The sequence below is a fragment of the Lissotriton helveticus genome, chromosome 1_2 (genome assembly GCF_964261635.1).
Source record: "Lissotriton helveticus chromosome 1_2, aLisHel1.1, whole genome shotgun sequence".
NCBI classification, from domain to species: Eukaryota; Metazoa; Chordata; class Amphibia; order Caudata; family Salamandridae; genus Lissotriton; species Lissotriton helveticus.
Genome location: NC_136058.1, coordinates 258,883,377 through 258,911,368, shown reverse-complemented (window position 1 = coordinate 258,911,368; position 27,992 = coordinate 258,883,377). Strand labels below are relative to the sequence as shown.

Below are 27,992 nucleotides of genomic sequence, written 5' to 3'. Positions count from 1 at the left end.
TCCTGGTGAAAAGAGGTGGAACGAAGCCAGCCCTGACGACGTAAAACAGCTGCCCCCGCAAGCTGACAAAAACCAGGGCACGCAATGTCCACAGAGCAGTCGATAATCTCTGATGACGCTCTCTCTCCCTCCTGAAGAATCTTGAGAGCCTCCGCTCTGGAGGGCTCAGGGATGAGGTCGATAAAAGAAGACATTTCCGACCACATCTGGCAGTCGTAGCGCCCTAGAATGGCCAGAGAATTCGCAGCCCTCACGGTGGTAGAAGCCATAGTGGAAAATCTTTTGCCAATGGCATCAAGACGACGTCCCTCACGGTGAGGAGGAGCGGTTATTGGAGAAGACGGGTTCCTGGAACGGCGCTGTGCGGCCTGGGTGATCACGGAATCGGGTTTAGGCGCTACCAAGCAAGCTGGAGAACCCTGGGGCGCCCTATATTTCTTCTCCAAATGAGGAAGAAGTGCCGGAATAGAGTTTGGCGTCTGCATCAGTTTGACACCCTCATTCCAAATTAAGTCAATTATGGGCACTGTCCAGACCGGTTTAAAAGGTTGACTCTTGAAATCATAAAGAAAACCGGCCTCATCCTTCAGAACAACAGAAAGTTTAAAACGCTGCGCCGCTCGTTCCATAAGTTAGTGAAAACCAGCTATATCCACTGGAGGGGAATCCCCTGGACCCGAAGGTGGCGGAGACGGTGTATGGATCTGATTGTCGTCCCAGTCCACCATGTTCCCATCATCATCATCTACTTAGCCGTCTTCCCGATCTGGGCGAACGTCATCATCCTCATAAACCGTTGCATGGACCTTAATAGAGGTTGTTTGTGCTGCACTGGGCGCAACTGACTCTGGCAGTGGAGCAGGGGGGAGGAGCTGCGGTAGCTGTAGGCACAGTAGGTGGAGGAGACCCTAATGAGACGGTGGAAATCGTCTATTATAATTTTCTAGCATGTATTGGAGATTAGAAATGAGGGCGAGTGGTATTTGAGTGGTGGGAACCTGAACAGAAGGTTCCTTCTCATGAAAATACAGATCTACCTGATCATCCTCATAGTTTTGACATTTAATGACAAGCTCCGAAGGGCTTCGAGCTGCCAGGAACCTATCATCTTCCTCCTCATCAGAACCAGAGTCCTGCTCCGAACCTGTGGCAAAAAGAGGTGATGGAGGCTGAGAAGGAAGTGGAAGCTGATCCAAAGGCACTTGTCGCCGTTGGTGCAGAGGGTCAACAGCAGAAGCCCCAGATCCGAATGAAGAAAGTGGCACCAGAGGCAATGATGCGTAGGTAGACGTCGACTTTATCATAGTCGACGGGACAACCACCGCCGACGCAGTCGACGGCAAGACTACAGCCGTCGAAGCAGCCGTCAACGACAAGACCATAGCCTTCGACAAAGCCACCGTCGACGGCGCTGTCGCCGACGAAACAGACGTTGACGGAGCCGCCGCTGACGGAGCACCCGCCGACGAAGAGGCTCTCTTCACAGTAAGCATCGACGTAGATTTCGATTACAGATTTGTAGCTCACACACACCATCGTCGACACGGACTACATCGACGCAGCCGCCGCCGTCGATGACCCACTGGCACAAGTCGTTGTCACCGTCGTCGTCAGAGAGGTGGAGACTTATGCACACTGCTATGTTTAGAAGCGGCTCTAGACACACCTGACGCAAGGCTTTCTGCGTCAGAAAGATGAATCCCAATCCTTCAACCTCTGCAACCACAGGAGGAGACGCCCTTCCCTGTCCTTAAGGGTCTTGGTGGAGAAAGTCCTGCAAATTTTACATATTCCTACCTCATGCTCTGGATAGAGGCAGTAAATACACTTCTTGTGAGGGTCCTCTGAGAAGAGCCGCAACTTCCCACAAGAAGCACATGGTCGAAACAAAGACTTCTTACTTGAAGACATCCCAGAAAAAAATTGTAGAAATCATGAAAGAAGTTGAAAACTGAGCAGATCTCAGGGAGGCTCCCTTCACACGACGTGCGGTAGAAAATCTGAGGGCCTGGGCCTCTGAGGAGAAGGTTCTAGAGGGGTGCTGGCGCCTGATTGGCTGTAGTTTGGACTAACAATGACATGGATATGCTATAAAGGTTTTCTTGTCTTCTATGTATTCCTATGAGTTAATGCTAACCTTAGTACATATAAGCATTTATGGTTTTGGAATGTATGTAATTATGCTTTTATATACATATATTATTGGTTTATTGCTATTTTATTTACCGTGGGGCTCCCACTTCGACAACGGGGAATATTCAAGCATGTGAATCTATGAAAGACACCCCAATACTGGAGAAACTGCAATTTACTGGAATTTTATAGGACTTTATACAAAAGCTCGAAGACCCGGGAGGGGAGGGGGTGGGGGGGTGGGGGGGTAGGGAGATGATGGGCTTCCTGGCTCCACTCCCCCTCCCCACCCTGACAGAAGAGAATGCAGATTTACTGGAGGAAGATAATATGGTGCATGAAATCAGAGTGGTCATTAAAGGACTTGCCAGGGGCAAAACCCCAGAAACAGACGGGCTCCCTGCTGAGCTCTATGCCTCATATGTGGAGGAACTTGCTCCACGACTGGTAAGGCTGTATGTAGTGGCCAGAGAGGGGGGGGGGGGGGGAGGAGTCCTCCCCAAGACTACACGCGAGGCGCTAGTAGTCCCACTGCTTAAACTGGGTAAATCACCCCTAGACTGCATGGCTTAGAGGCAGTTATCAATGCTTAATTTGGACTTTAAAACTTTAAAATTTTGAGTATGCTGCTAGCGACCAGAGTCCTCCCCTTTAGGACTACTCTTGTCCACCCAGACCAGGCAGGGTTTATCCTGGGACGAAATACGGCCCTTAACTTTAGACGACTGCTATCTATACTAGAGGTGAGCGGTCGGAATGGGGGAGAAGGTGCTGTTTTTGCGATCGACAAAGAAAAGGCTTTTGATAGCCTTGACTTGGGGTTTCTGTATGCAGTGTTGGAGCGGATGTGGATTGGTCAGGGTTTTATACGATGGGTGCAGCTGCTGTATGCGGAACCTCCTGCTAGGGTGCGAACGGGTCACACAATCTCGGAGCAGTATCAGGGTGAGAGGGGAACACGAAAGGGGAGCCCACTCTTCCCCTCTGCTATTCGCTCTGGCTATGGAACCTCTGGCGTGCCTAGCCCGAACAGGCGTTAGATACTTAGGACTGCAACTGGGAGCGTACACCCATCCCATTTCACTCTATGCCAATGATCTCCTCTTGTTCCCGAATAACCTGGAAGGGAAACTGAGAGGGGCTAAGGACATGATGGTGGAGTATGGGGCGCTGCCAGGGCTCAGAGTAAATTGGCAGAAGTTACGTCTCTTCCCATTGAAGGAAGACAGAGCCCCACCGGATGTATTGGGGGACCTAGTGTGGGAACCTCGCTGCTTAAAATAATTGTGAGTTATAATTTATCATTCCCAAGCAGATATTCAAGAGGGGCACATAGGAGGGATGGTGAGCTCTTTAAAAGACAGCATGACCTTCTGGGGGAATCTCCCTTTATCTGTTGCTGGCAGGGTAGCCTTACTAAAGATGGTGGCTCTCCTGAGATTACTGTATTTTTTCACCACTCTGCCTGAATGGATACCGAAAGCACGGTTTACAGAACCAGACTCATACACAACATCATTCATATGGGGGACAGGCCAGCGGAGGGTAGCCTTGGCGACACTAAACGACCGACAGAAGGGGGCGTGGGGGGACTAGCTGTCCCTGACTTTGAATCATACTATCTATCTGGCCGGGCAGCTACAGAGGTACACGCAATGAATAGCGGGGAGACTGACGCAAAGAAGAGAAATAGGGCCGTTTACCAATGAGTGTGATGAGCACCTACAAACCCTTTTGAGGGTTGGGGGAGCACAACAGGAGTGTACAAATGAATAAAAGTGATACAGTGGTGCAGGGGAAGGTGCCTCCAGAAGACACAAATTGGACGGCCTTATTCACCGGATCTTCCAATGATGCTCCAGGTGCTACCACATGGGGGGGGACAATGGAGGGGCCTGGAGGATTGGATACAGTCAGGGGCTACCAAATTGGGAGACCTGTATAGAGATGAGGAGCTCCTGCAGTTCGAGACATTACAAATGGACTGCGACATCCCCCAAGGCCAGTTCTTGCTCTACAGAGTGGTTATGGCGGCTATTCAAAGACCATGGGGAATGGGCACCTTGGAACCTAAAACCACTTCACTTGTGGATATATAGGAATGGTGGTGGCACTATTAAGGCAGTCACCTGCCTTTGCAGAGCGATTGGTAAGGACTCTCTCCAACCCCCGACAATACTGAGGGATCACTGGACGGTAGCCCTGGGCATTCCTATGGAAGATAAAGACTGGGAGAACATACTAGCCAGGATCACTAAGTTTTCGAGGCATGCTCGCTTCCGACTGATTAATTTCTACGCTCTACATCTAGCATATCTCACCCCAGAACATATCAACCGTTATTTCCACTGGGGAGATGTGGGGTGCCCGCGATGTGGGAAAATCAGGGCAGACATGCTGCATATGTTCTGGGGTTGCGCAACATTACTTATATACTGGCAGGAGGTGATGGCTGAAGTAGCATCAATAACGAAACGGAAGGTTTCCTGTACGCTGGTGCACTGCCTCCTTAGCCTGTTCCCCCACACATCTAAATCGAGGGTCACTGACAGTTTCAAAAGATTTGGCCTACATGCTGGCCAAGCGTGAAATCACAAGCCGATGGAAAGCACCAGGGGCCCCATTTAGCAAGATGGAAAGATGAATTGCAGAAATGGGCGAGCTGCGAGAGTAGGAAACTGCTTAGGAACGCACACAGAGGTATTGGCAAAATAGAAAGGGCCAGAGCTTGGGAAGCCATGGCGGAGAGTATGAGAAACCCTGAGTCGGATTCAGGTAAATCACAGCCTGCGTTACAATCCCGACAGAGAAGCCCACCAATGCCAGACTGGGTGAAGGACATAGAACAGATGCAACCAGTAGGGTACAATAACACAAGTTAAGAGAACAGCTGGGAGGTTAATAGGGAAGACTAACAGCGAGAGGGGCGGGAACCCTCACCCTAACAGAGCAGCAGCACCCTGCACACTACTGAACACCCCGTGACCTGTAGTTGGGGAGTGGGAGAGGGGAGTTGTTGGGGGATTTATTCTTGGAACAGATGGAACTATTAATATGGGTATGTAAATGAAAAATACTTGCTATCTGACAAGAGAAATGATGTTCATGAAAGTATATGTTTAACCTGAAAAATAAATAAAATCTGTTTACAAAAAAATAAAACACGTAGTGGTATACCATATACAGAGCCAGCTTCCTATACCACCTGTGGGTTCTACCAAACTGCCCCCCCAGTCCCTGGTTGCAGCCTCTTTCCAACAGGACCATTTCTCAGACTTAAACAGGGCACCGGACGCCAAAAAGCACCTCTTCACTCGGATGCCCCAGAGCCGACTGAGGAGACCTGTTGGTGCTGACTTGGACCTTGCCCTATATTTACCTTAAGTCCTGAAGAACAGTCCCGTAAATCATTGCAAAGTGCCCAAATGCACTATATGTCCCCCCTCCCCCCCTTTTAGGAGAACATTACCACATTAAAGACAAATACAAGTGCATTTTCTAAGTCTTGAAAAATCACTATCTTAAAAAGTAGTTAAGTAGATTACGATGAGCTTGGTGTCTAAATTAATTTAAAATCTTTTGTTTTTATAAATTGTTGTCGGATTTCTTTATTGAGTGTGTGTCTCACTTACTCAATCTGTGTGTCCAATAAATACTTAACACTATCCTCTGATAAGCCTAAACTGTTCGCCCACAATACCACAAAAGAGAGCATTCGGCATTATTTTAACCCATGTAAACCAGTAAGGGTCGCTTGGACTCTGCACAGTGTCCTCATTTTGGTCCATTATATAGAGAGCCAGCTTCCTACCATCCTGTTGTGAACACTGTGACAAGTCCCATGGAGACCTATTCAATTTCCATCATATATTTACCTGCAGATTCGTTTTTCTCCATCTATTAGAAAGTGTAAAGCTTTAAACACGCCCAAAAGTGCCAACATTATGCCCGCCTCCTACCTAGGCTAACATTTTCATTATTGATATTATAATCACTGCACTGTCATGTCAATATGTAAATCGAGATGCCATTTATCGGAATAGTTATTTTTCTGATTGGGACTTTAAGGTCTCTAAGTATATAAACATGAGATAAAATACGCAATCAAACTTCGGTATCCGACCATTAATGGAAGGAGTTCTGCGACAGAACTATAAAGACAAAGGTCACACCAGTTTGCTGTGACAAACAGTTTTAATTCAGGAGCAGTGCAGAAAAGTGGCCTTCAGCCTGGCACTGCTTATCATATCTGTCTAGAGCTGTGTCAGAGAATAGCTAACAGCAATTTTATGTATATATATATTTTTAACAGAGAAGGTATGATGGGCTATCCATCTTTAAAAAAAGGCAGATTTATAGGCTATATATTTTGTGTTTGATCCCTAGATTGTGACAACCTGCATAGAACTCTTTCCATAGTGTACCTCAACTACACTGACAAACGAAGGTACCCATGTATTCCCTTTATCCACAGCAGATAAATGCATTTCAATTAGAGAAACAAAAACCTAACTTGCTCAGGAAATAGATATTTTATTTTTGGTGTCAATGGACCCAGGAATTCGGAATGTACCAATATTAGCTGTGGAATCGGTTCCTTGGTAGGAGACCAGGACCGGAAAGCAATTTCATGCCCTCAAGACTTCTGACAAGAGTGGCAGGAAGAGACAGTCTCATATTTTAACTTCTTGCGTTTCTTTTTTTGTATGGACTTAACTGACGACTTGGAGTATGAAGTGGACCTTTTCAGGAACGGCCTCGAGAACAGGAATCGGTCTGCTTCCTCTGCTTTGATCAGGGCCAACCGTCACATGTCTTCCGATGGTGCTTGGTGACGTGGCCTTGGCTCTCTGGTCCCAGATGGAGGAAAGAGGGATTCTGTTGGTGTAGCCCTACACACTTTTTGCCAGATTTCTGATGTACTTTAAGTGTGCCCTGGGAATCAGGTTCCGTGGGCCTATTTCCCAAAATTGTACCTTTGTTTTCACAATCGGCACACCTCTGGGCCACATCTAAGTCCCTTGTAAAAGGTACCAGTGGTACCAAGGGCCTCGTGACCAGAGAGAGTCCCTTAGGGTTGCAGCATGTATTGTGCCAACCTAGAGGACCCCACACCAAACACATACACACGGACATTGCTGGCTATGTGTTTTGGTGTAGCTAAACTAAAAGAATCAACATGGCACACATTTGTGGGTGCCATGCCTACACACCACTCCCCGTGGCATAGGTAAGTCATTCCTCTGGGAGGCCATACAGCCCTGAGACAGGGTGCCCTATACCACAGAAAAGGGCATAACTGCATGAGCAGTATGCTCCTACAGTGTCTGAGTCCATTCTTGGACACTAAGTGCAGTGAAGCCATTTTGGATACATGGGCTGAGAGTTTGTCAACACGAACGCAACAGCTCCATGATGGATTTACTGAAGACTCAGAACTTTGGCATCAAACGTCTCAGCATAAAAAACCCAGACTGATGCCAGTGCTGGATTTATTATAAAACGCACTCAGAGGGCATTTTAGAGATGCCCCCTAAAAAACTACCAACTGCTAGTGTATTGGCTGACTGGTCCCTGCAAGCCAGCCACCACCAGACAGGTTTCCCACCTCATGGGGTGAGAGCCTTTGTGCTCTCTGAGGTCGGAAACAAAGCTTGCACTGGGTGGAGGTACCCTTGCAGAAACAGAAACACTTGGTGGTGAGCCTCATAGGCTCCCACATTTAGTCATGCTGATTCAGGCAGCTCTAACTAGTGGAGATGCCCGCCCCCGAACCTCACCCAACTTTGACAGCAGGACAGGCGGGAAAATTAGTACGCAGAGTAGGAGTGTCCACCTTAGCCTGGCACGCCCATAGGGTCGCCAGGAGCTGAATATGCTACTTACCAGTATGCATCTGTTCTTGGCATGTAGGGCTGCTAACATTCATATCTTAGCATTAGATCGCCGCCTAGTGTTGGGCTCGGATGATCGCACATTGTTGTCCTGGAAGAGTCTTCGAAGTATCCTGAGATAGGTGGCTCCTCCCCTGGACTACAGTGCGCATGGGCATCGGCTCCATCCCCAGATTGTTTTTCGCCATTGTGGCAGAAGATGGAGTGAAAAGTTTAAAGGATGTCCATGCTAATGAATAAATACAATAGTATATCTGCAGCTGCGACAGGCACCGGGGAGGAGGGCGGGCGATATGAATGTTAGCAGCCCTACATGCCAAGAACAGATGCATACTGGTAAGTAGCATATTCAGTTCGAGGCATGTGGGCTGCTAAATTCATATCTTAGCATAGAATACATAGCAGTCCCTCCATCAGCGGCGGTTGCCCGTGCCAGCTGCAGAAACCTGAAAAAGTGTCTTCAGAACAGCCTGTCCTACAGCAGCTTGCTGCTTGGAATGCACATCAACACAGTAGTGTTTTGTAAAGGTATGTGGTGTAACCCACGTGGCTGCTCTGCAAATATCCTCTAAAGGAATGTTCCCTAGGAAAGCCATGGATGCCCCCAGTTTGCGTGTGGAGTGCGCTCTGGGGGGTATTGTTAAAGTGCGCTTGGCTTTTTGATAACATATCTGGATGCACTTAACAATCCATCTGGCTATCCCTGCCTTGGAAATCGGGTTGCCTTTGTGTTGTGGTGCGAAGGCAACAAAGAGTTGTTTTGTTTTTCTAAAGGGTTGTGTTCTGTCTATGTAGTACATCAACGCCCTCCGTACATCTAAGGTATGGAGCATTCTTTCCGCCACCGTTTGCGGGTTTTGAAAGAATGCTGGTAAGTCAATAGTTTGGTTTAGATGAAACTGTGACACCACCTTCGGAAGGAATTTGGGGTTAGTGCGTAGCACTACCCTATTTGGATGAATTTGAATGAATGGCTCTTGGATTGTGAGCGCCTGCAGCTCACTGACACGCCTCAGAGACGTAATAGCTACAAGGAAAGCTACTTTCCACGTAAGGAACTGGAGTTCACACGAGTGCAGTGGCTCAAATGGTGGTCCCATCAGTCTGGTGAGAACGACATTGAGGTTCCACACCGGAGCTGGCGGTGTTCTTGGGGGAATGACTCGTTTCAGACCTTCAAGGAAGGCTTTAATGGCGGGCACTCTGAAGACAGAGAGGTGCTGCCTGTTCTGGAGATAAGCCGCTATGGCGGATAGATGTATCCGAATGGAAGTGTACGCTAAATTGCACTTGTAAAGATGCAACAGATAGCAGATGATGTTGGGGATAGATGCATCTAGCGGGTTGATGTCATTGGCTGTACAGTAAATGACAAAACGCTTCCACTTTGCAGCATAGCATGCTCTAGTAGTTGGTTTCCTCGCCTCCTTGATGATGTTCATGCATTCCGGAGGTAGGTTAAGGTATCCAAACTCTAGGACTTCAGGAGCCAGATCGCCAGGTTGAGCTGTTGCGGATCTGGATGCTGAATTTCTCCATGGTTCTGCGTCAAAAGACTGGGCGTGAGGCGCAGTCTTTGATGCGGCACCACTGAGAGTTCGAGGAACGTGGTGTACCAGGCCTGGCGCGCCCACGTTGGAGCAACTAGGATGAGAGTCATCTCGTGCTGCCTTAGCTTTCTTGCGACCAGCGGTATTAGAGGGGCTGGCGGAAAAGCGTACGCAAATTTGCCTGACCAGTTCATCCATATCGCATTCCCCTGCAACTGTGGGTGAGGGAACCTGGCGGCAAAGTGTTGGCATTTTGCGTTCTCTTTTGTGGCAAACAGGTCTATCTCCGGATGACCCCACTGCTGGAAGTACGGGTGGAGGACAGATGGGTGTAACTCCCACTCGTGCATTTGATGGCTGTACCTGCTGAGCAGATCCGCCATCTGATTGTCCTTTCCTGGGAGGTGTTCTGCCATGAGGAAAATGTTCCTCTGAATGGCCCACTTCCACATGCTCTGAGCCAGATGAGACAGCTGTGGCGAGTGGGTGCCTCCCTGCTTTTGAATGTAGTACATCGCGGTCATGTTGTCCGTCCGGACTAGCACGACTTTGTTGCACAGATGTACAATGAAGGACTTGAGCGCCATGAAGATTGCCATCAGTTCCAGATAGTTGATGTGCATCTTCTGTTGCTGCGTCGTCCATAGTCCCTGCACTGTGTAAGTGAGCACATGAGCTCCCCATCCCTGGAGAGATGCGTCCGTTGTCAGGACAATCTGCGGCACAGGCTCTTGGAACAGTCGGCCCTTGCAAAGGTTGTGTGGAGTCCACCAATGCAGAGAGTCGTATGCCCGACTGGTAACCAACACTAGGTCTGTCAATTGCCCACGAGCCTGTGTCCACTGATTCGCTAAGCACTCCTGGAGCGGGCGCATATGTAGCCGTGCGTGAGGGACTATGAAGATGCAGGAGGCCATCATGCCTATCAACTGCATGAACACTCTCGCTGGAAGCGAGTGTTGTGGCCTGAACCTTTGGATCAGAGCCTGCATGCTGTCTATCCTGACTTGGTTTGGCTGAGCCATGGCCGTCAGGGTGTTGATCGTCGCACCTAGGAACTGCCGGACATGTGCCGGCTGAAGATGCGATTTTGGGTAGTTCAGGGAGAAACCCAGATCGTGAAGAAGGTGAATTGTAGACGACATGTCTGCGGCGCACTGTTGCTCTGACTTGGCTTGCACGAGCCAGTCGTCTAGGTAGGGGTAGACATGGATGTTCTGCCTCCTGAGGTGCGCCGCTACTGTCGCCAGACACTTGGTGAACACCCTCGGGGCTGTGGTGACTCCGAAGGGTAGGACCTTGAACTGGTAGTGCCTGCCTTGAATAGTGAACCTGAGGTATTTCCTGTGTGACGGGTGTAGTGGAATGTGGAAATAAGCATCCTTGAGATCTAAGGTTGCTAAGAAATCTCCCTGGTTTAGCAATGGAAGAATCTGTTGCAGTGTAAGCATGTGGAAATGTTCTGACAGTATGTACAGGTTGAGGGGACGTAGATCTAGAATGGGTCTGAGAGATCCGTCCTTCTTTGGAATAAGGAAGTACAGGGAATAAACCCCCGTGCCTTCCTCTCCCACCGGCACGAGCTCGATTGCTCCCTTTTGCAGCATCACCACTACTTCCTGCTGCAATAAGAGCAAGTGCTCTGCGGACATAGGCCTTTGCCTTGGCGGGATGTTGGGTGGAGTGGACCTCAACTCTAGGCAATAACCATACTGGACTAGTTGTCGCACCCACCTGTCTGTGGTGATGTTTTTCCAGACGGGCAGGAACTGCTGTAGTCTCCCCCCGACAGGTGTTAGGTGGTCGGGGGCAGTGACAGAGAGTCACTGTTTGCTTGGAGCAGAGGAGCGGGAGCTGTTGTTTCCTCTGCCGCGACCTCTGTTGCTGTTATTTCTGTAACCTCCCTTGTTCTGTTTCGTGAACGAGGATTGTGCCCCACCTTTAGAGAACTGGGATTGTTGACCCATTTGTCCTCTGGTGACTCCACGTGCACCTGAGCGACGAAAATTGCTGCCACGAAACTGTTGTGACTGCAGGGCCCCCATGGACTTAGCAGTTTCTGTGTCCTTCTTTATTTTCTCTAGGGTGGTGTCAACATCTGGACCAAACAGACTTTCAGGATTGACTGGCTGATTAAGGATTGTTGTCTGAATATCCGGTTTAAACCCTGAGATGCGGAGCCACGCTTGTCGTCTCAGCATAACGCTAGTGTTGATAGCTCTAGCAGCTGTGTCCGCAGCGTCAAGTGCACACTTGATGGCTGCGTTTGAGATTAGCTTTCCTTCCTCAATGAGCAGTTGGGTGGCTTCTTGGAACTGTGGAGGCAGGTGTTGTACAATCTGTTCTAGGGTGTCGTAGTGCGCCCTATCGTAACGCGCCAAGAGTGCCTGTGTATTGGCGATGCGCCAAAAGTTTGATGCCTGTGCAGCTACTCTTTGGCCCCCTGCAAGCACTTTGGACTCCTTATCCGGGGGAGGAGCTTCACCCGTTGTCTGGGAGTTGGCACGTTTCCTGGCATTGGCGACCACAAGAGAGTCCAGTGGCAATTGTCCCCGGATGTATGCGGGGTCCGCAGGTGCAGGTCTGTACTTTTTTTCAATGCGAGGGTTGACCACTCTCGCTCTTGTAGGCTCCTTAAATATGTCCCCAGCATGCTTGAGGACTCCTTTAAGCATAGGCAGTGTCTTTACTGTCCTTTCAGAGACTGAAAAAGTGTCGAAAAGGAAGTCTTCCTCAACCGGGTCGGCATGCATGTCCACATCATGATTGGCTGCCGCCCTTTCGAGTAGTGCATGAAAACCTGCTGAATCCTCAGTCGGGGATGCACGTGCATTAAAAAGCTGCGGGTACTGCCCCACACCCTGGGTGTTCTGGTCACCAGTGTCATCATATGAATCCGGTTGTGCATCAGGTTCATTGATAGGGAAATTGTACTGCTCGTCTTCATCATACCCCTCACCCGCAGAGTGTTCTGGGGAGGGAGTAGGGCTCCGTCTCGGAGGAGGCTGGATTGGTTCCGTGAGGCCTGAGGCGTCAAGGGGCACCCTCTTCTTCTTTAGTGGGATGACATAGGAGTCCACTGGCTCCGAAGTGATTATCCTCTTATAGAGGGTCAGTTTGCCTGTGTCAGCGTCGATGAAATGCTCTGAATCGTCCTCTGATTCGAGTACCCGACGTGGAAGCGGGCCAGCCGGTGAAGAAATCACCTGTTTCGGTGCCGACTTGGTTGAAAAAGCTTTCGGCGCCTCCTTCGGCGGCAAAATAAAGAGAAGTTTCCCAGAAGGCTTCGCTGGAGTGTCCTTTTGTGGCTGCGGCGATGGCATCGGAGCCGACGGGGCAAAGGCCTTCTCCCTGATTCTTTGCAGTGATTCGGCTATGAGGGACGGCTCACTCACAGTTTGTTTCGGCGCTGACGAGGATGGTCTGATCTTTCCCTCGGATCCGACGTCCTTGTGGGCCTTGTGCGCTTTGGGCGCGGATCCTGTCTTAACCGCCTCCGATTCCTGTGTTCGGGGCGCAGACTTCTTTCCGTGTGCCTGCGTAGCCTCCTTGGAGCCGACTTTGGCGGGCTTGGACGGCGTCGTAGCCGCTGACCCGTGCCGACCATCTTTTTTGGAGGACCCCTCCTCTGGCGTCGGTTTCGATTTTGCAGCATCGGAATCGACGGACTTCTTCGACTTCTGCGGACCGGAGGTCGACGGAGTCGATGGGGTAGCGGGCACCGTCGTTTTCACCGGCACGGCAGCCATCTTAGGGACACTCGAGTCCTTAAGTTTCGGTTTCGTTTTCGGGTCGGCCATTTTAGGTGTTGTCGATCCCGATGGTTTCGGTTTCGGTTTCGAAACAGTCTGCTCAGCAAGTAAGTCCGTGGCCGGGCCCGAAGGCGGGGCTGTGGCTTGCGGCAACGGGTCTTGGGTAAGGCCGACAGGCGATCCCGTGTCCCGGTCGGTATCCTCGTAACCTTCGGGGCAGAGCTCGTCCCCCGAGCTGTCTGCCGCGGCCCCATAAATCTCATCGTCGTCTCCTACCTCGTCGACGTATTCAAGGCCTTGACCCGCGACTCCGTCGTCGTCTCCCGGATCCGCCTCGACCTCCGTCTCGGGTGGGGAGATTTGGAGATGATGACCCTGGTCCTCTTCGTCCTGGTCGCCGAAGATGTTCTCCGGATCCGGGGCCGCTTGTTTAGCTTCCATGCGCACCGCGCGCCGAAGCTTGAGAGTCTTCTTCGAGCGGAACTGTGCACACAACTTGCACTTGCCGTCGTCGTGGTCAGGCGAAAGGCATTTGTTACACACGGGGTGTAGATCGATGTGTGGGTACTTGGACCCACAGAGCGGGCAGTACTTAAACGGGCTCCGCTCCATGTCTGAAAAGGTTTGCAGTCGTGTCGCGATGAGAAGGCCTCAAAGTTCCGAGAGCGAAGAAAACTCCGCTTATTCCGGCTCCAAGAGACGGAAGACTCGAGACCGTGCGCAGACAATACCGACGCAAGAAAATCGAGGACTTTTGGCCGCTAAAAGTTAGTTTTTCTTGGTTCCGACAGTAAGACGTCGAGACCACATCCGAACCCAATGGCGGACAAAAACAATCTGGGGATGGAGCCGATGCCCATGCGCACTGTAGTCCAGGGGAGGAGCCACCTATCTCAGGATACTTCGAAGACTCTTCCAGGACAACAATGTGCGATCATCCGAGCCCAACACTAGGCGGCGATCTAATGCTAAGATATGAATTTAGCAGCCCACATGCCTCGAACTGAGGTGAACCAATCTCTTAGAAATTTTCCATCTTGAATTGGAGAATTAGGCCTAATAGGAACAGGGATGTGCTCCCTTCCCCCAAAGGGTGTAGTCACCCTAGGGGGCAGGGACAGTAGACATTGGCTACTAACCCCCCCCCCGACCTCAGTAACACCCTTAAATTTAGTATTTAGGGGCTCTCCTGAATCTTGTTCCTCAGATTCGACAACCTACAAAGGAGAAGGACCGAAGAGACGTGCAGCACAGGAGAAGACGACAACTGCCTTGGCCCCAGCCCTACTGGCTCATCTCCTCCTCCAGCACCCCTGCTGCAAGAAACCAGTGTGGCCCGCAGACAGCAACCTCCAAGAACCCTGGGGGCCTGCGCTGTCTTCAAGAAAGACTCCCGTCTCCCGTGGACACCGGATTTGTCCCGCCACAAACTAACTCAAGGGCTCCAGATCAAGGCGGATGCACGGCACTTGCACCACTCTGCACCTGAGGCCCTCCAATAGTCCTAACTGCTAAGTCCAGCTACCATTAAATTGAGAGTAAGGTATTATCTACTTTAACCTCTGCTATACCTTTGGAGACTGACTGGACTCTGCACAGTATACCTTTTTTTGGTATAGTAGATAAAGAGCCAGCTTCCTACACCAGGTTCCCTTGGTATTCATCGTGGAAAGTCCCCGCAAGATGGAGTCATGCAGAGGCCCTAGGCACCAGAGACATGCCAGGTGGGGATCTGTCACAGACATCTGCTTCTGAAAAGTACCTACAGGGGTACTAACCCCGTGGTCTTCGGAAGGGACATAACTTGCAAAATAAGAGAAAATATTTGCAAAACAAAAAGTCAAAAGATGAAGAAAAAATGAGGGAGCAAACTCAGTATTTGTGTCCGAAGCTACGGAAAGAAAGGAACGGACATCAGTGCACAGGGGAGGTGCATATATGTGGCTCCAGCGTCACTTATGGAGCAGGGTAAAGCTGATGCAGAGTACCACACAACCACCTGCTGTTGGGAGCAATGCTGGGAAAAATCCCTGGATCCAGCGTGGTGCCACAATGAACTCACAAGGTGTGAACTCTGTGGTTGGAAGTATCCCACAGAACAACCAGATTGACATCTAGGATTGTGTTAGGCCCCAGTTATATGAACCATTGTCTTGCTAAATGAAGTTGGACATTTTCACTTTCACTGCTTTCACGTTCTATTTATAAACTTGAGACACTCCGTGATCTCAGGTCCATAACAAATTGATTTTCCCCAATACAGAAGAGGCAGTAACAGGTAGTCTTTTGATCATCTGCATTAGGGAGAACATGGAAGAAACCTACCCTCCGGAGGTAATCCACAGTGGGAAGGTTGAAGCCCATTAAATGAGGGAGAAGCTTTGATTTTAGAGAAATTGTGCTAGCTAGTAGGGTGTGGAGATCCCCAGCCACTCAACATGCTTGTTTGCATTAAATCTAGGACTATTGAGGCCATCAAGCAGGCACTGGAATCCCGTCTCGTTTTAGTGGTGTGAAAACAGAGACAGGAAATTACTTGATATTCTGTAAGCCCTGTACCTCACAGATCACTGCACTCTCACTCCTCAGCTACTGTCCGGATGCCAGTGAGTGATCGGACTGAAAAGTAATCCTTTTTGGTTTCAGGGTGGGCAGTCTTTATCATCCTATACAGACACCCAAGTTGGACATCCATGCACATGCACCACTTGGCAAAGAGTAATAAAACCCTTTATATATTCACTTTGGTTTTTTCAGTTTTATATTGTAAGGATCAGGCACATTCAGCCATCCGATCACTTAGAACGAGAAACTAGCATACCTTACCAGCAAACAGAAAACTGCCTTGCGGTTTAATGTTAAATCTGAGCACTCAAGTGCAAGAGAAAGTAATATAAAAAAAATCAAGTGGCATACAACAGTTTCCCACAACTGGGAAGGGTGGCTAACAGTCATTTTGTTTCCCAACTTTCTAAGCCGCACACTTTCACATAGGTTAAGAAAATACACAAAGTTACAAGTCAGTTGACTGCTACACTTTCCCATCAAGCACAAAAGATGCAGCAATCCATGTTAGATGATGGCAAGACTAATGGAAAAAGGAGTTTATGGCGTGAAAAAGATGTAGGTGATTATGGTGGTAAGGAAGCACAGAACAAGGAATTATTCTCTTTAGTAATGTTTGTTTGAGCGATAAGGATTTCTGTGAATATTCACAAGTAATCAGAACCATATGCAAGATTTTCAATGAACCTCTCCAGGATATCAAACATGTTTATCACCTACATACAAAAAGAGACTCAATGAACTTGTAAAATTGGCAAACTACTCGGGTAAACTGCTCATATGTGTACTCACGAATAAGGTGAGGCAGGAACTCCAATAACAAGGAAGCGATTTTTCTTTCTAAAGAGCCGCCATAATCCTCTGTGATTCCCCCGGACATCCAGGTCCCAGATATGGAGGCACTAAGAAACAACAAAACACAATAATTAAAATAGTGATTTTATCTGGAGTTTGAGATCTTTACAGCCTTACGCTGCCAGTGACTGGCTACCCAATGCTCCAAATGGGAGGTTAAACTGAGGATCTGTATGGATTCCCATTGTGTACACTACTTTTCACAGTGAGTTACAGTTCCTAACTCAATAATATTCCAGAGATAGACAGACAGACTTTTTGCTAAAAGATGTGTTGCAGTATGACTGCTTTGAATACCTTATTTTCTGGTATTTAATAAAAAGACAGTAAAAAATGCCAGAGGATTTAAAAGAAAGTAAACTAAAATTATTTCTGTCCAGTTCTCAGAATAGTTTGTTTACACTCAAGAAAGCAAATCGCATTTAGAGAAGACCATCCACACAGTTTAAAACGAGCAGCTGATTGGCAAATGAAATCAATACCACCCACATCAAGCTCTAGGGGAATGGGGACCCCTCAGTCCCAACAACGTTCAGACTAAATACCTTTGCAAGCTGAGTCCAGGTGGTAAAGTCAGCCTCTTGATCCATTCTGATGTACATCACATATGTTTTGCCCTCTGTGTCCGGAACAAAGGAATCTTGACAAGGATTTTTACTGTGATCCAAAACTTCTGCCTCACTGAGGAAAAAAGAAGAGAGATGATTGAACACACACCTTTAAATCAGGAAAGAAGGAAATGGGAGACAATCACGTTTTCATGAATTGAAGTCATTGATTGGGCTCCTCTCAACTATCTGGACATGGCCTCTTACTGTTCTAGTGTGCCCTTTTTAACAATTCTTTATACCCAAACTGGAGCAGGTTACTTGTAGCTAGCCCCATTCAGTCTAGTGGGAGTCAAAAGCAAGATTTTGAAAGAGGATGGGAAACATCACTTAATGAGCTCAAATACAGGAGTTAATGCAGGGGATTGAGGCAATTCGCTGCCTTGGATATATGGTGCTGAAAAGCAATAGGCTGCTTCCTTCATCATGTGCATAGTGGGGGCATGCAGGAAATTACCAAATGCACCACATATGCCTTGGATGCTGTTTTTGACGTGAGGAGTCACCCTGTGTGACAAGCAATCTATTATAGGAGCTAATGCTCTTAGTCCTATCTAGGTACATTGTGCAGCTAAGTACTGGAGACATAAGGAAAAGAGACATCTAAGATCAGAGGATAGATTGTTACTGTAGAATATAACCAATGTGCTATAACTAATGTGCTGTCAAGTCTTCATCAAGGACTTTTGTCAAACAGTTCAAGCTGGAAGTCTCGGTGTAACAGCTTTCAATTTGAGCTTGCTGGTGGAGAAGGTGAGTCTACGGGAACAAGAGGTCATTGAACTGAAGAAGATATATGCTGGTGCCCATGTGTAAGTGAACATCGAAGGGTTGATGGAGTCTCAGGGAACAATACAAAAAGGTTTGTTTCCTGAGCCCACTTAAATGGTGGTCTAGGGCTTCCTGCAAGACAGCGACCAAAGTCAACTGAAGACTGCCTACAGAGCCCAGTGAAAGTGGGATGCCTCTATACACTTTGCATCCTGAAATGGGCCTGGGGCACCACCAGACAATTAGATCAAGAACCTTCCACAAGTACAAGTTGGAGACATTGATTAAAACTGGGTCCACGTTTAAAACCAGGGGCACAGACTCCAGCCCCAGCATTGCTGCAACAAAATAAGCCTCTGGTAGGATCAGCAGGAATTTTCACACGTTCTCTGGCAGAGTGAACTTGCACAGCAAATGAGAACATGCTGTACGGAGTCCAGTGGCATCTTGTTGATACTCCACTTGCAGGAAGGTGTCCATCCACAAAGAACACGGACACCATGCTGATGAAAACTTGATGGACTTATCATAGCCTACTCTTTTTGTGGAACACCTCTGATGTCCACCACTTGACAACAATCCTTAAAAATCAGGACAAACAATTTTTGCACTTATGTTAGTAGCTACTGTGAGATGGAGGAAAGTAAGGGAAGGAGGAAAGCCAAAGATGTAGGCAGTGAGAGTCTGAAACCATGTACTGCCACCACAGGTCCTGAATAATGATCTCTTAGATCTGGAGATGTGCTGATAAGAGCTGGGTGCTCCAAGATACCCAACAGGGTGGATTTTCTTTACATGCTACAAGAGAAAAGGCAAGGGCAGGGGCTGATGAGTGAAACTTTGTTGATTACTTGTGCATTTGCATCTGGGTGCTTTTTGAAAAGTTGTCAGTTCCTGCAGATGAGGACGCCAAGATACACCTACAGAGAACAATACATGCATGCATGTATTTATATCAGCTTGGCAATATAACAAACAACAGAGGAGACCATTGCTAGAGACTTAGCAGTGAAAGCACTAGATCTGAATTTGGTTAGGCTGCCAATCAATTGAATGTGCAAACAGAACTGTCTCAACAAATCTGGTAAAACACTTTCGCCTAAGCCTCATAAAGGGCTGGATTATTTTTACCAGGCGGGTTGTCCCACATCCATTAATAAGTTTGTATGTGGGCTGTGGTATCAAAACACTCCTGAGAAGTGTCCAAGAGAAGAATCGAAACTTATTTGCTTTGGGTTACATAGAAACTTTATTATGAACCTCAACAAGTGAGTTTATGTCTTTCCAGGACAATGTCCACTGTTGTCCAAAGAACATGCAGTGGCAAATTCTAGTAACCAGTCTCCCTAATCAAATCAAGGAACTGTATGTACTTTTCCATGGGTGTGGATGCACAAGATGGCAAATTCTTGCTAAACTGAGGACTGTGCTGCTCCACTGAAACATAGTTAGCTATGGAGAAAGGTCTGCCTAATTGGTCTGTTTGGGATTAATCGTATGTTGTACGATTGGAGGCATGAGACTTCTGTCAGATGACAAAGGGCACCTTGGGCAAGTCTGCCTGAAGAAGCACCAGTTCTAACCGAGATATTAGGATTCCAGAGTTGTGCAAAAACGTCAACACAATGAGTCTACGCTAAGCTGATATTTATAATTCAGTCTAGGATCAAATTGCAGTGTACATTAACCTATGGGGAACAACATGAAGGTATTCAGTGAAGGAGATTATTTTGAATCAACTGTCTAATTTAATATAAAAACTCTTGTGTATGTGTTAGAACACTAAGCCCCACATGCATCAATGTTGGTTTTTGCGATCCTCAATTACGATTATTAAGGAATCGCAATTAAGGATTCGCAAAAGCCTATGAATGTAGGAATCGCAAAAAAAAAAAATTGATTCCTACACATTCCTTATGCGAGTCGCAATTAAGGAATGGCTTCCCATTCATTCCTATGGGCCTACAGGCCCATAGAAATGAATGGGAATTGCATGCGCAATTTGAGAGTACCCATTAGGTACTCGCAAATTGCACATGCAATTTCAAGGGTGCAAGGGTGCCAAAAAGGAACCCTGTTGCACCCCTGAAATTGTGAAGTGCACACATGCATGTGTATGTTTAAAATGGGACTTTCAAAGTGCATTTTGCAAAGAAATCGCATTTTACCATCACCTTTCATTTGACGGTAAATTGGGATTCTTAATTGCGAAGTCGCAATTTTTTTTACATTTATTGCATTGCATTTAAGGAATCGTAAATTGAGATTCCTTAAATGCAATTGCAATTCAACTAACCACAATTTTGCGATTACTTAAATTGCGATTTTTGCATTTCCGATGATACATCCTAAATGCAAAAATACCGGTCGCAAAGGGACACATTTTGAGAATCTGCCCATTTGCGACCGGTTTTTCCTTTGATGCACGTGGCCCTAAGTGAGCTATAAGATACATCTTACAAAGAATTGCCATAAACCTACGCCAGTATGCATTTTTCCAGCTTCATGCTGTGAACTCTCTGAACAAACAAGACACAAATTTGACCAAAGTGCACAGGCCTATGAATATCTACATGTCCTTACTTCAACCTTTACTTTCCTATACTTTACTAAGTCCTGTATTTAGTAAACTGGCCTATCAATAATATTGAAATAACCTTGATTTGGTCCCCTTCAATTTGCCCTTCCTTTACTTTGCTTCAACCCTAAACCAAACCTTTATGCTAATTCTTTTCAATATTGTCAGCAACTACATTTCATAAATTCTAACACTAAAGAACAAGTTACTTACCTTTGGTAACAATATATCTGTAAGAGACAGATTAGTTACGGATTCCTCACCTTAGAATTACTCCCAGGGTTGAGACTGGATTCGGAGAATTTTTCTTCAGCAGTACCCCTACGAGTCGGTGGGTGGCGTCGGTCGACTCAGAGTTCATTGTTGGCATCGCGGTCACCTCTGCGTGCTGACGTCAGTTCCTTACATGACATTCCACGCCAGAAGAGCAGAGCCATGCAAGACACTGACCACTGATGCACAAAACTAGGGCCCTGAAAGGAAGTCCCTTATCCTAGAAGTCAGTTTGCAGAACGGGGAGCATGGATGGAGCGGTGAGAAATCCATAACTAATCTATGTCTCTTAAAGATATATTGTTACTGAAGGGAAGTAACTTATTCATCTGAAAGAGACAATTAGTTATAGATTCCTCACCTTAGAATAGATACCCCAGCAATGCCAACCTGGAGGTGGGTCTGCGAACCAAGTTCACACCAGAAAGTCCTGGAGAACTGAACAGCAAAAGAAGCCGTCTCTCCGACTTCGCTGTCCAGGCAGTAGTGTTTGGTAAACGTGTGCTATGGAGACCACATAGCTGACTGGAAGATGTCATGAAGAGGGACCCCATCTCCCAAAGCAGTAGTGGCTGCCGTCGCCTTGGTGGAATGGGCACGCAACACCACTGGAGGTTCCTTTTTCACTAAGGAGTAGCAGATTTTTAAGCAAAGGACGACCCATCGAGAGATGGTTTGTTTATGCACGGCCCAACCGTACATGGCGCCCAAGTAGCCAACAGAGAGCTTATCATGCCCCGGAATTGTTTTGTGCGATCCAGATAGAATGAAAGCGCATGTTTTGGATCCAGACGGTGGAGCCTCTCCTCCTCTTTCGAAAGATGCGGAGGCGGAAAGAAGGTGGGCAAAGTGATGGTCTGTCCTATGCGGAAAGAGGTAACCACTTTGGGAAGGAAAGAAAGCCTAGTGCGAAGGACAACTTTGTCCGGATGATCAGCCAGAAAAGGAGGTTTTGAAGAAGGGCCTGAAGCTCACTCACCCTGCGGGCAGAGGTGATAGCGAACAAAAAGGTAGTTTTAAGAGTTAAAAGTCTGGGAGGACAGTTATGCAGCGGCTTGAAAGGAGCGCACACAAGGTAGGTCAGAACCAAGTTCAAGTCCCACTGAGGCATTACGAAAGGAATTGGAAGAAACAAGTGAGTAATGCCCTTAAGGAAGTGATTTACAATAGGGGACTTGAAAAGAGATGGCTAATCAGGAAGCCGAAGAAAGGCCGAGATGGCCGAAAGATTGCCTTTCAAGGTGCCCAGAGCAGAGCCCTCCTGGGCCAAAGAAAGAAGGAAGAGGAGAACCTCTGAAAGGGGTGCAGAAAGGGGATCCACGGACTTTGTTACACCCCATGCCACAAATTTGTTCCATCGACAGGTGTATATCGTTTTGGTGGAGGGACGCCTGGCTGCCACGATAAGGTTACAGACTTTGGGAGTAAAGTCGAAAGCAGTCAACTGTCGCTGCTCAAACTCCACGCAAGGAGGTGGAGGCTGGACAGGTTTGGGTGGAGGACCGTACCCTGTTGCTGCGACAGAAGATCCTCACGAAGGGGCAGTCTGTTCGGAGGATCGATGGCCATGTGCAGAAGTTCGGGATACCAGACTCTTCGTGCCCAGTCCGGAGCCAGAAGAATGACTTGGGCCCGGTCGCGCTTGATCTTCTTCAGTACTCTGGACAGAAGTGGTATAGGCAGATAAGCATATAGAAGACCGCAACTCCACTCGCTCCAAAAAGCGTCGCCTAGCTCGTACCGCCTTGGAAATTCCAACGCACAGAACTGCTGACATTGCGCGTTCTCTTCAGTGGCAAATAAATCTAACCAAGGCTCTCCCAAAAGTGAAAGAGACCTTGCACCACCAGTGAAGACGCCATTTGTGATCAATCATGCACTGGCGGCTGAGTTTGTCCGCCCTGGCGCTCAAAGAACCTGCCAGGTGTTGAACCACCAGGGACATGCCCTGATGTTCCAGCCAATTCCAGAGACGAAATGCCTTCTGGCATAGGGTTCATGACCCCACCCCCCATGCCGTTCGTTGCAGTACCACATGGCGGAGGTGTTGTCTGGGAACACCTGCACTATTCTCCCTTTGACAGAAGGAAGGAATGCCTTCAGTGCAAGACTGATCGTCGAAGCTCCAGAAGGTTGAAGTGGAGCCCGGACTCTGCCATAGGCCTCTGGTCTCCGCCTCTCCCATGTAGCCGCCCCATCCCAGAAGTGAGGCATCTGTGACCACTGAACTCTGGTTGGGAAAGGGAGAGGGATCTGCCATTGACCCAATCCTGGTTCGTTAGCCACCACTGCAATTGGTGTGCAGTGCCCTCCGAGATCTGGACACAATCGAAAAGATTGCCCTGATGCTGTGCCCACCAGAACTTCTGGATCCCACTGAAGAGCCTGCATATGCCACCTGGCATGGTCCACCAACAGGAAGCATAAGGCCATGAGGCCTCTGGGTCATTCTGATGGAAACCCGTGATAGAGGCTGAAAGATCGGAATCATAGCCCGCATATCCCAGACTCGCTGTTCAGGATATGCAGGTTTAAAGATATATTAAAATGGAAAGTTTAGGTCTGGAAAAAGGTTTATTTTGAAAGGTCAAAACAGCAGTTTAGACCATCAACAACAGGCTGCAATGGCAGACCTAAAACATGTTTAAAAAGGCTACTTAATTTGGTGGCACAATAAGTCCTTTAGGCCCACTAGTATCATTTAATTTATAGGCCCTAGGTATATGTAGTACCACTTTACTAGGGACTTACAAGTAAATTAAAAGTGCTAATTGTCTGTAAGCTACTTTTTACCATGTTTAAAAAAGAGAGCTCAAGCATTTTAGCACTGGTAAAGTGCACGGAGTACTAAAAGCCAACAAAAAGTGGTTCTGAAAACAGGAGGGTTACGGGGTGACCCTGTAGAGAGGGCCAGGTCCAACAGCAATACTCCTCAATTGCTAGTAGATGGTGCAGCATGCCCGAAAGTGAAGAGAAGAGATGCATACAAGAACCATTGAGTACTGAGAGCCATTTAGTACTAATGCCAGTTTCTTAATTATTATCCTTTCATGACCTCCGACATGGAGCGTTTCAAATAAATTCCAGGTGACAGTGTGCCAATATCTAACTTGGAACATTTGTATGATGTTCAGGAGTCCACTCCACAGAAGAAGAGGGTCGTAGTGCAGTGAGGCATCTGCGGTTAGAGTGTCCACCGGGAAGAGCTTTACCAAAAGTAACTTTTCCTTGCATTGGATACTTCTAACCACAAATTTCTCAACCTTAGGTTGGATAACGCAACAATACCTCACAGAAGTGGAGTAGGACAAGGAAGTCTTGTAGGACTAACCGGGCAAAACGGCCTTCCCATCAGACCAGACTGTCAAGGCAGTAGTGTTTGACAAATGTGTGCATAGCCACCCATGTTGAATCCTGGCAATTGCCCAGAATCAGTACTGCCAAGGTAGCAACCTTGACCCTTCTAGAATGAGCCGGTAGACCTTGCAGCGGTTCCTTCTTAGCCAACACATAGCAAATTCTAATGCAGAGGACTACCTACCCTGAGAGAGACCTCTTTTGGTCGGCCTTCTCTTTCCTAGTCCCAGTGAACCCCACAAAGAGCTGATCATTCACACAATGGCTTTTCATACGGTTAATGTAGAAACCCAAATCTCTTAGAGTCAAGTTGAAGGAGCCTCTCCCCCTCTTGAGTTGTGTGACTAAGTGAAACTACTGGCAAGGTAATCGACCGACTGACATGGAAGAGTGATACCACCTTTGGCAGGAAGGCATCCCAAGTTCTTAGCACCAATTTGTCAGACAAAGTGGTGTAAGGGTGATATACATGGCTTCTACTGTTCACTCACACAGCACGCAGTCGTGATGGCGATGAGAAAGATAGCCTTGATAGTCAAACCATAGGCTCAATGGCATGCACATAAGTGAAGTAAAAGTAGATGTAGGTCCCCTGAGGCATGACGAGTGACAGAAAGGAACATATGCATCAGGCACTAACGCATCACAACTGGTGTTTTAAAGAGAGAAAGAGCTGATCAGGCGAACAGGCAAATAAGGCAGAGTAACCTTGAACTGTACTCACTGCTAGCCTATGCAGGGCCAACCAAATAATAATGTAATCAGAAAATGTGGGCTGCAGAGCATCAAGATGGCGGACTGCACAGAACGCCACAAACTTGCCCTGGTGCCTTCATAGATTAATTTTGTAGATGAGCACCTGGCTACAAGAATGACATCTACCATTTTTAGCAGCAAGCCACAAGAATTAAACTGTCGCTGATCAATCTCCAAATATGATTATGTAAGTTGTGGGCAGCTCCTCTGTTGCTGAGACAAGGGGTCAGCATGGCCTTGCTGGACTAAAGATAGAATCGCTGCAGACCAAATTGTCTAATTGCCAAGAGGTGCACCAATCTATTAACGCCCAGCATAAATGTTTTTGTAGATTGAAGGGCATATTAAAGTGACTTGGGAATTGCAGTAGCAGAAGGAAAATGTTGGTGTTTTGCTGTCCCTGCAAGTGTGAACAGCTTCAACCACCACCACTTCCCCTGCCTCAAAAGGGCTGAGATTGCTGCTGCATCAGCAGTGAAGTTTGACACGGCTTCTGGAATAGTCCCAGAATAGGCTTCTGGAATAGTCCCTACACTTTCTATATTGTGGGTGGAATTATCTGGCTAGGGATAATACCCCAAAATATCAAGCAAAAATGCAACTATCAATGGGTTGTTTGAGTGCAGAGTCAGCCATTTCTTGGAATAGTCTAGATTCACTAAATAGCGCATCCATAAGGGAACATGGAAAGTCCAGTTGACTGCATCCAGACATGCCTTCTAGGCACTACACTGGTGACAATAGCAAATCCTATGCAGATAGAAGAGTCATAATGTCTGCAACCTTCACATACTTTGCTGTATTCTGTCAGTCTTGGATTATTTGGGCCAGCGTAGGCCAGAGGTCCTCCAGAACAGCCATCAAGAACTTGCTGACCATGTCCCCTAAGACATGGGTGTACCTTCCCAGAAGGCACAACACATTCAAATGCCATAAAAATAGCCTCGGTGAAAAGCACATGTTCTTTCAAAAGACATCAATACATTTCAGCTCCCTATCCAGTGGGTTCGAAGGAAAGCGTTTGGGTTTACTTTACTTGTGGATGTCTGAATCACAAAGTTTTCAGGTGTTCATAAAAAATTCAGAGTCGACATCTGGCAGCAGGTCGGCTGACTATTGGAGTAAAGTATAGTTTATACCATGATACCGGAGTGCATCAGTGAAAGACCTTGTTCAAAGGTAAAAGTGGCTGAGATGAAGTAGGGCCTGGCTGACCAATTTCAGTCAATAAACTGGCTCTGGTTTCCAAAGTAGGTAACTGCAAACCTAGCACTTCTGGTACTCTTTCCACCACCAGAGCAAAGAGGCACTTCCTTTTATTACTGGACGAAGTACGTGATCCCACTCTATCTCCGGTAAGGTATCTAGCCCACTGGCATGTCACAGGTCTAAGTGTAGCCCTTCATCATTGTACAGAGGGAGAGCAGATTGTATGCCTTCCGGCCATGAACGGTTTTGTGACGGACATTAGATATACCATAGACCACAATGGAGTGGTAACAGAATGTTCCAGTCTTTGATAGTACTAGTATTGAGGGAGAAGCAGAGCATGAAGGTCTGGTTGTATAACCACTGTCTGCACCTTAGTTATTTCATAGTGTGAAAGGACTGGTGGGGGAAACGTTGGTTTGTAGTCGGAGACCGATGTTATGACTAATTCTGGCATGGGTATCCAGGCCGTGGTGGAAGTCTGGACCAGCATCAATACTGGCCCAGGAATGGGACCCATGGGGACAGTCAGCAGAGGACATGTTGGCACAAGTTCAATTGGAGGCCTCTATGATGAGAAGGGGCACCAACGGGAGGCAGTAGCACCAGGAACATTTGCAGCCTCCTTCAGGGCTGCTATTGTCTGCAGGATCGAGGATAGCCCACAAAATTCGGAGGCACAGATACAAATTGCAACACCGGCTCAGAGTCAGAAGACAGTGGACCCTTTGAATGCCACCCCTGTGACTTCTCACCAGACATCGAGTGGCAGGATGGGGTCGAGACTCGCTTGGCTTTCTTGCTCCTATGGCGTATTTTCGCATTCGACTTATCAGACAACTTCAAGCCAGAATGGGACCTTGCGCAGGACACATATTGTGACTGCAAATTGCCCTGTTACTTGGAGTGGGACATCTGTATTTAACACAACCATCTCTTCTGTACTGAGACGCAGTGCTCCCTAATCGCCTTCGGGTGCATGAGGGCACAAACCGCACAACCGGAGGCCAAGCAGCATAGGCACACGTCATGAGGGCATGTGACAGATATCAGTTTCCTGCAGTAGCAGCACAGCTTGAATCCGTCATTTTCATGAACACATCCTCCCTGAAATACTGTCTAGATAATTTTGGAGTTGTCTGAAAACCAACGAAGTTGTGAGTGGAGCTCTGGATCCCCAAAGGAGTGGAAAGAAATTAACTGAAGCCAGCACGCAGGGGCAGAGCTTATACAAGGCTCTACTTCATCATTTCTGGGGCAGTATGAAATCACTGCAGAGTCATACGGCACCAACTACTAGCGCATGTGGACCATTGCTGAATTAATCTCTACATAGCCTGGTGCCTGAGAATATTCTAAAGGTAAGAAATCTGCAGTTAGAAGTACCCATCGGAAAATAAAGATATGGCCCAATAACTACATATTTAGAGTAACAATAATAATAGAAGTACATGGTCACATTTATTTTTACAGTATGACGGTCCTATTCGAATTTACTACAACTGAACAGCAAAATCGACATGAACAACAAAGTCAAACAAATTATCAACTCTAATTGGCATATCCTAAACAGTAACTGTACCACTGAACAAAAATTAATCAAACCCCTGTTCGCCCATAAACGAAATAAAAACATCAAGGAGTATATAGTCCATTCCAGATTCAACAACTCTAATTCAGAATGCTTATCA

At 47.4% G+C, this 27,992-nt stretch overlaps 1 protein-coding gene across 1 annotated transcript in view; it reads right to left on the bottom strand.

The window, feature by feature from the left end:
- Positions 1 to 27,992, bottom strand: part of POMGNT1 (protein O-linked mannose N-acetylglucosaminyltransferase 1 (beta 1,2-)) — a 230,324-nt gene that overhangs the window by 15,123 nt on the left and 187,209 nt on the right. Inside the window, exons 19-20 of the mRNA XM_078671701.1 lie at positions 17,295 to 17,430; positions 16,687 to 16,796 (exon numbers count right to left, since the gene is read on the bottom strand). Coding sequence (XP_078527827.1) covers positions 16,687 to 16,796; positions 17,295 to 17,430 — 246 coding nt within the window. The remainder of the gene's footprint in view (positions 1 to 16,686; positions 16,797 to 17,294; positions 17,431 to 27,992) is intronic.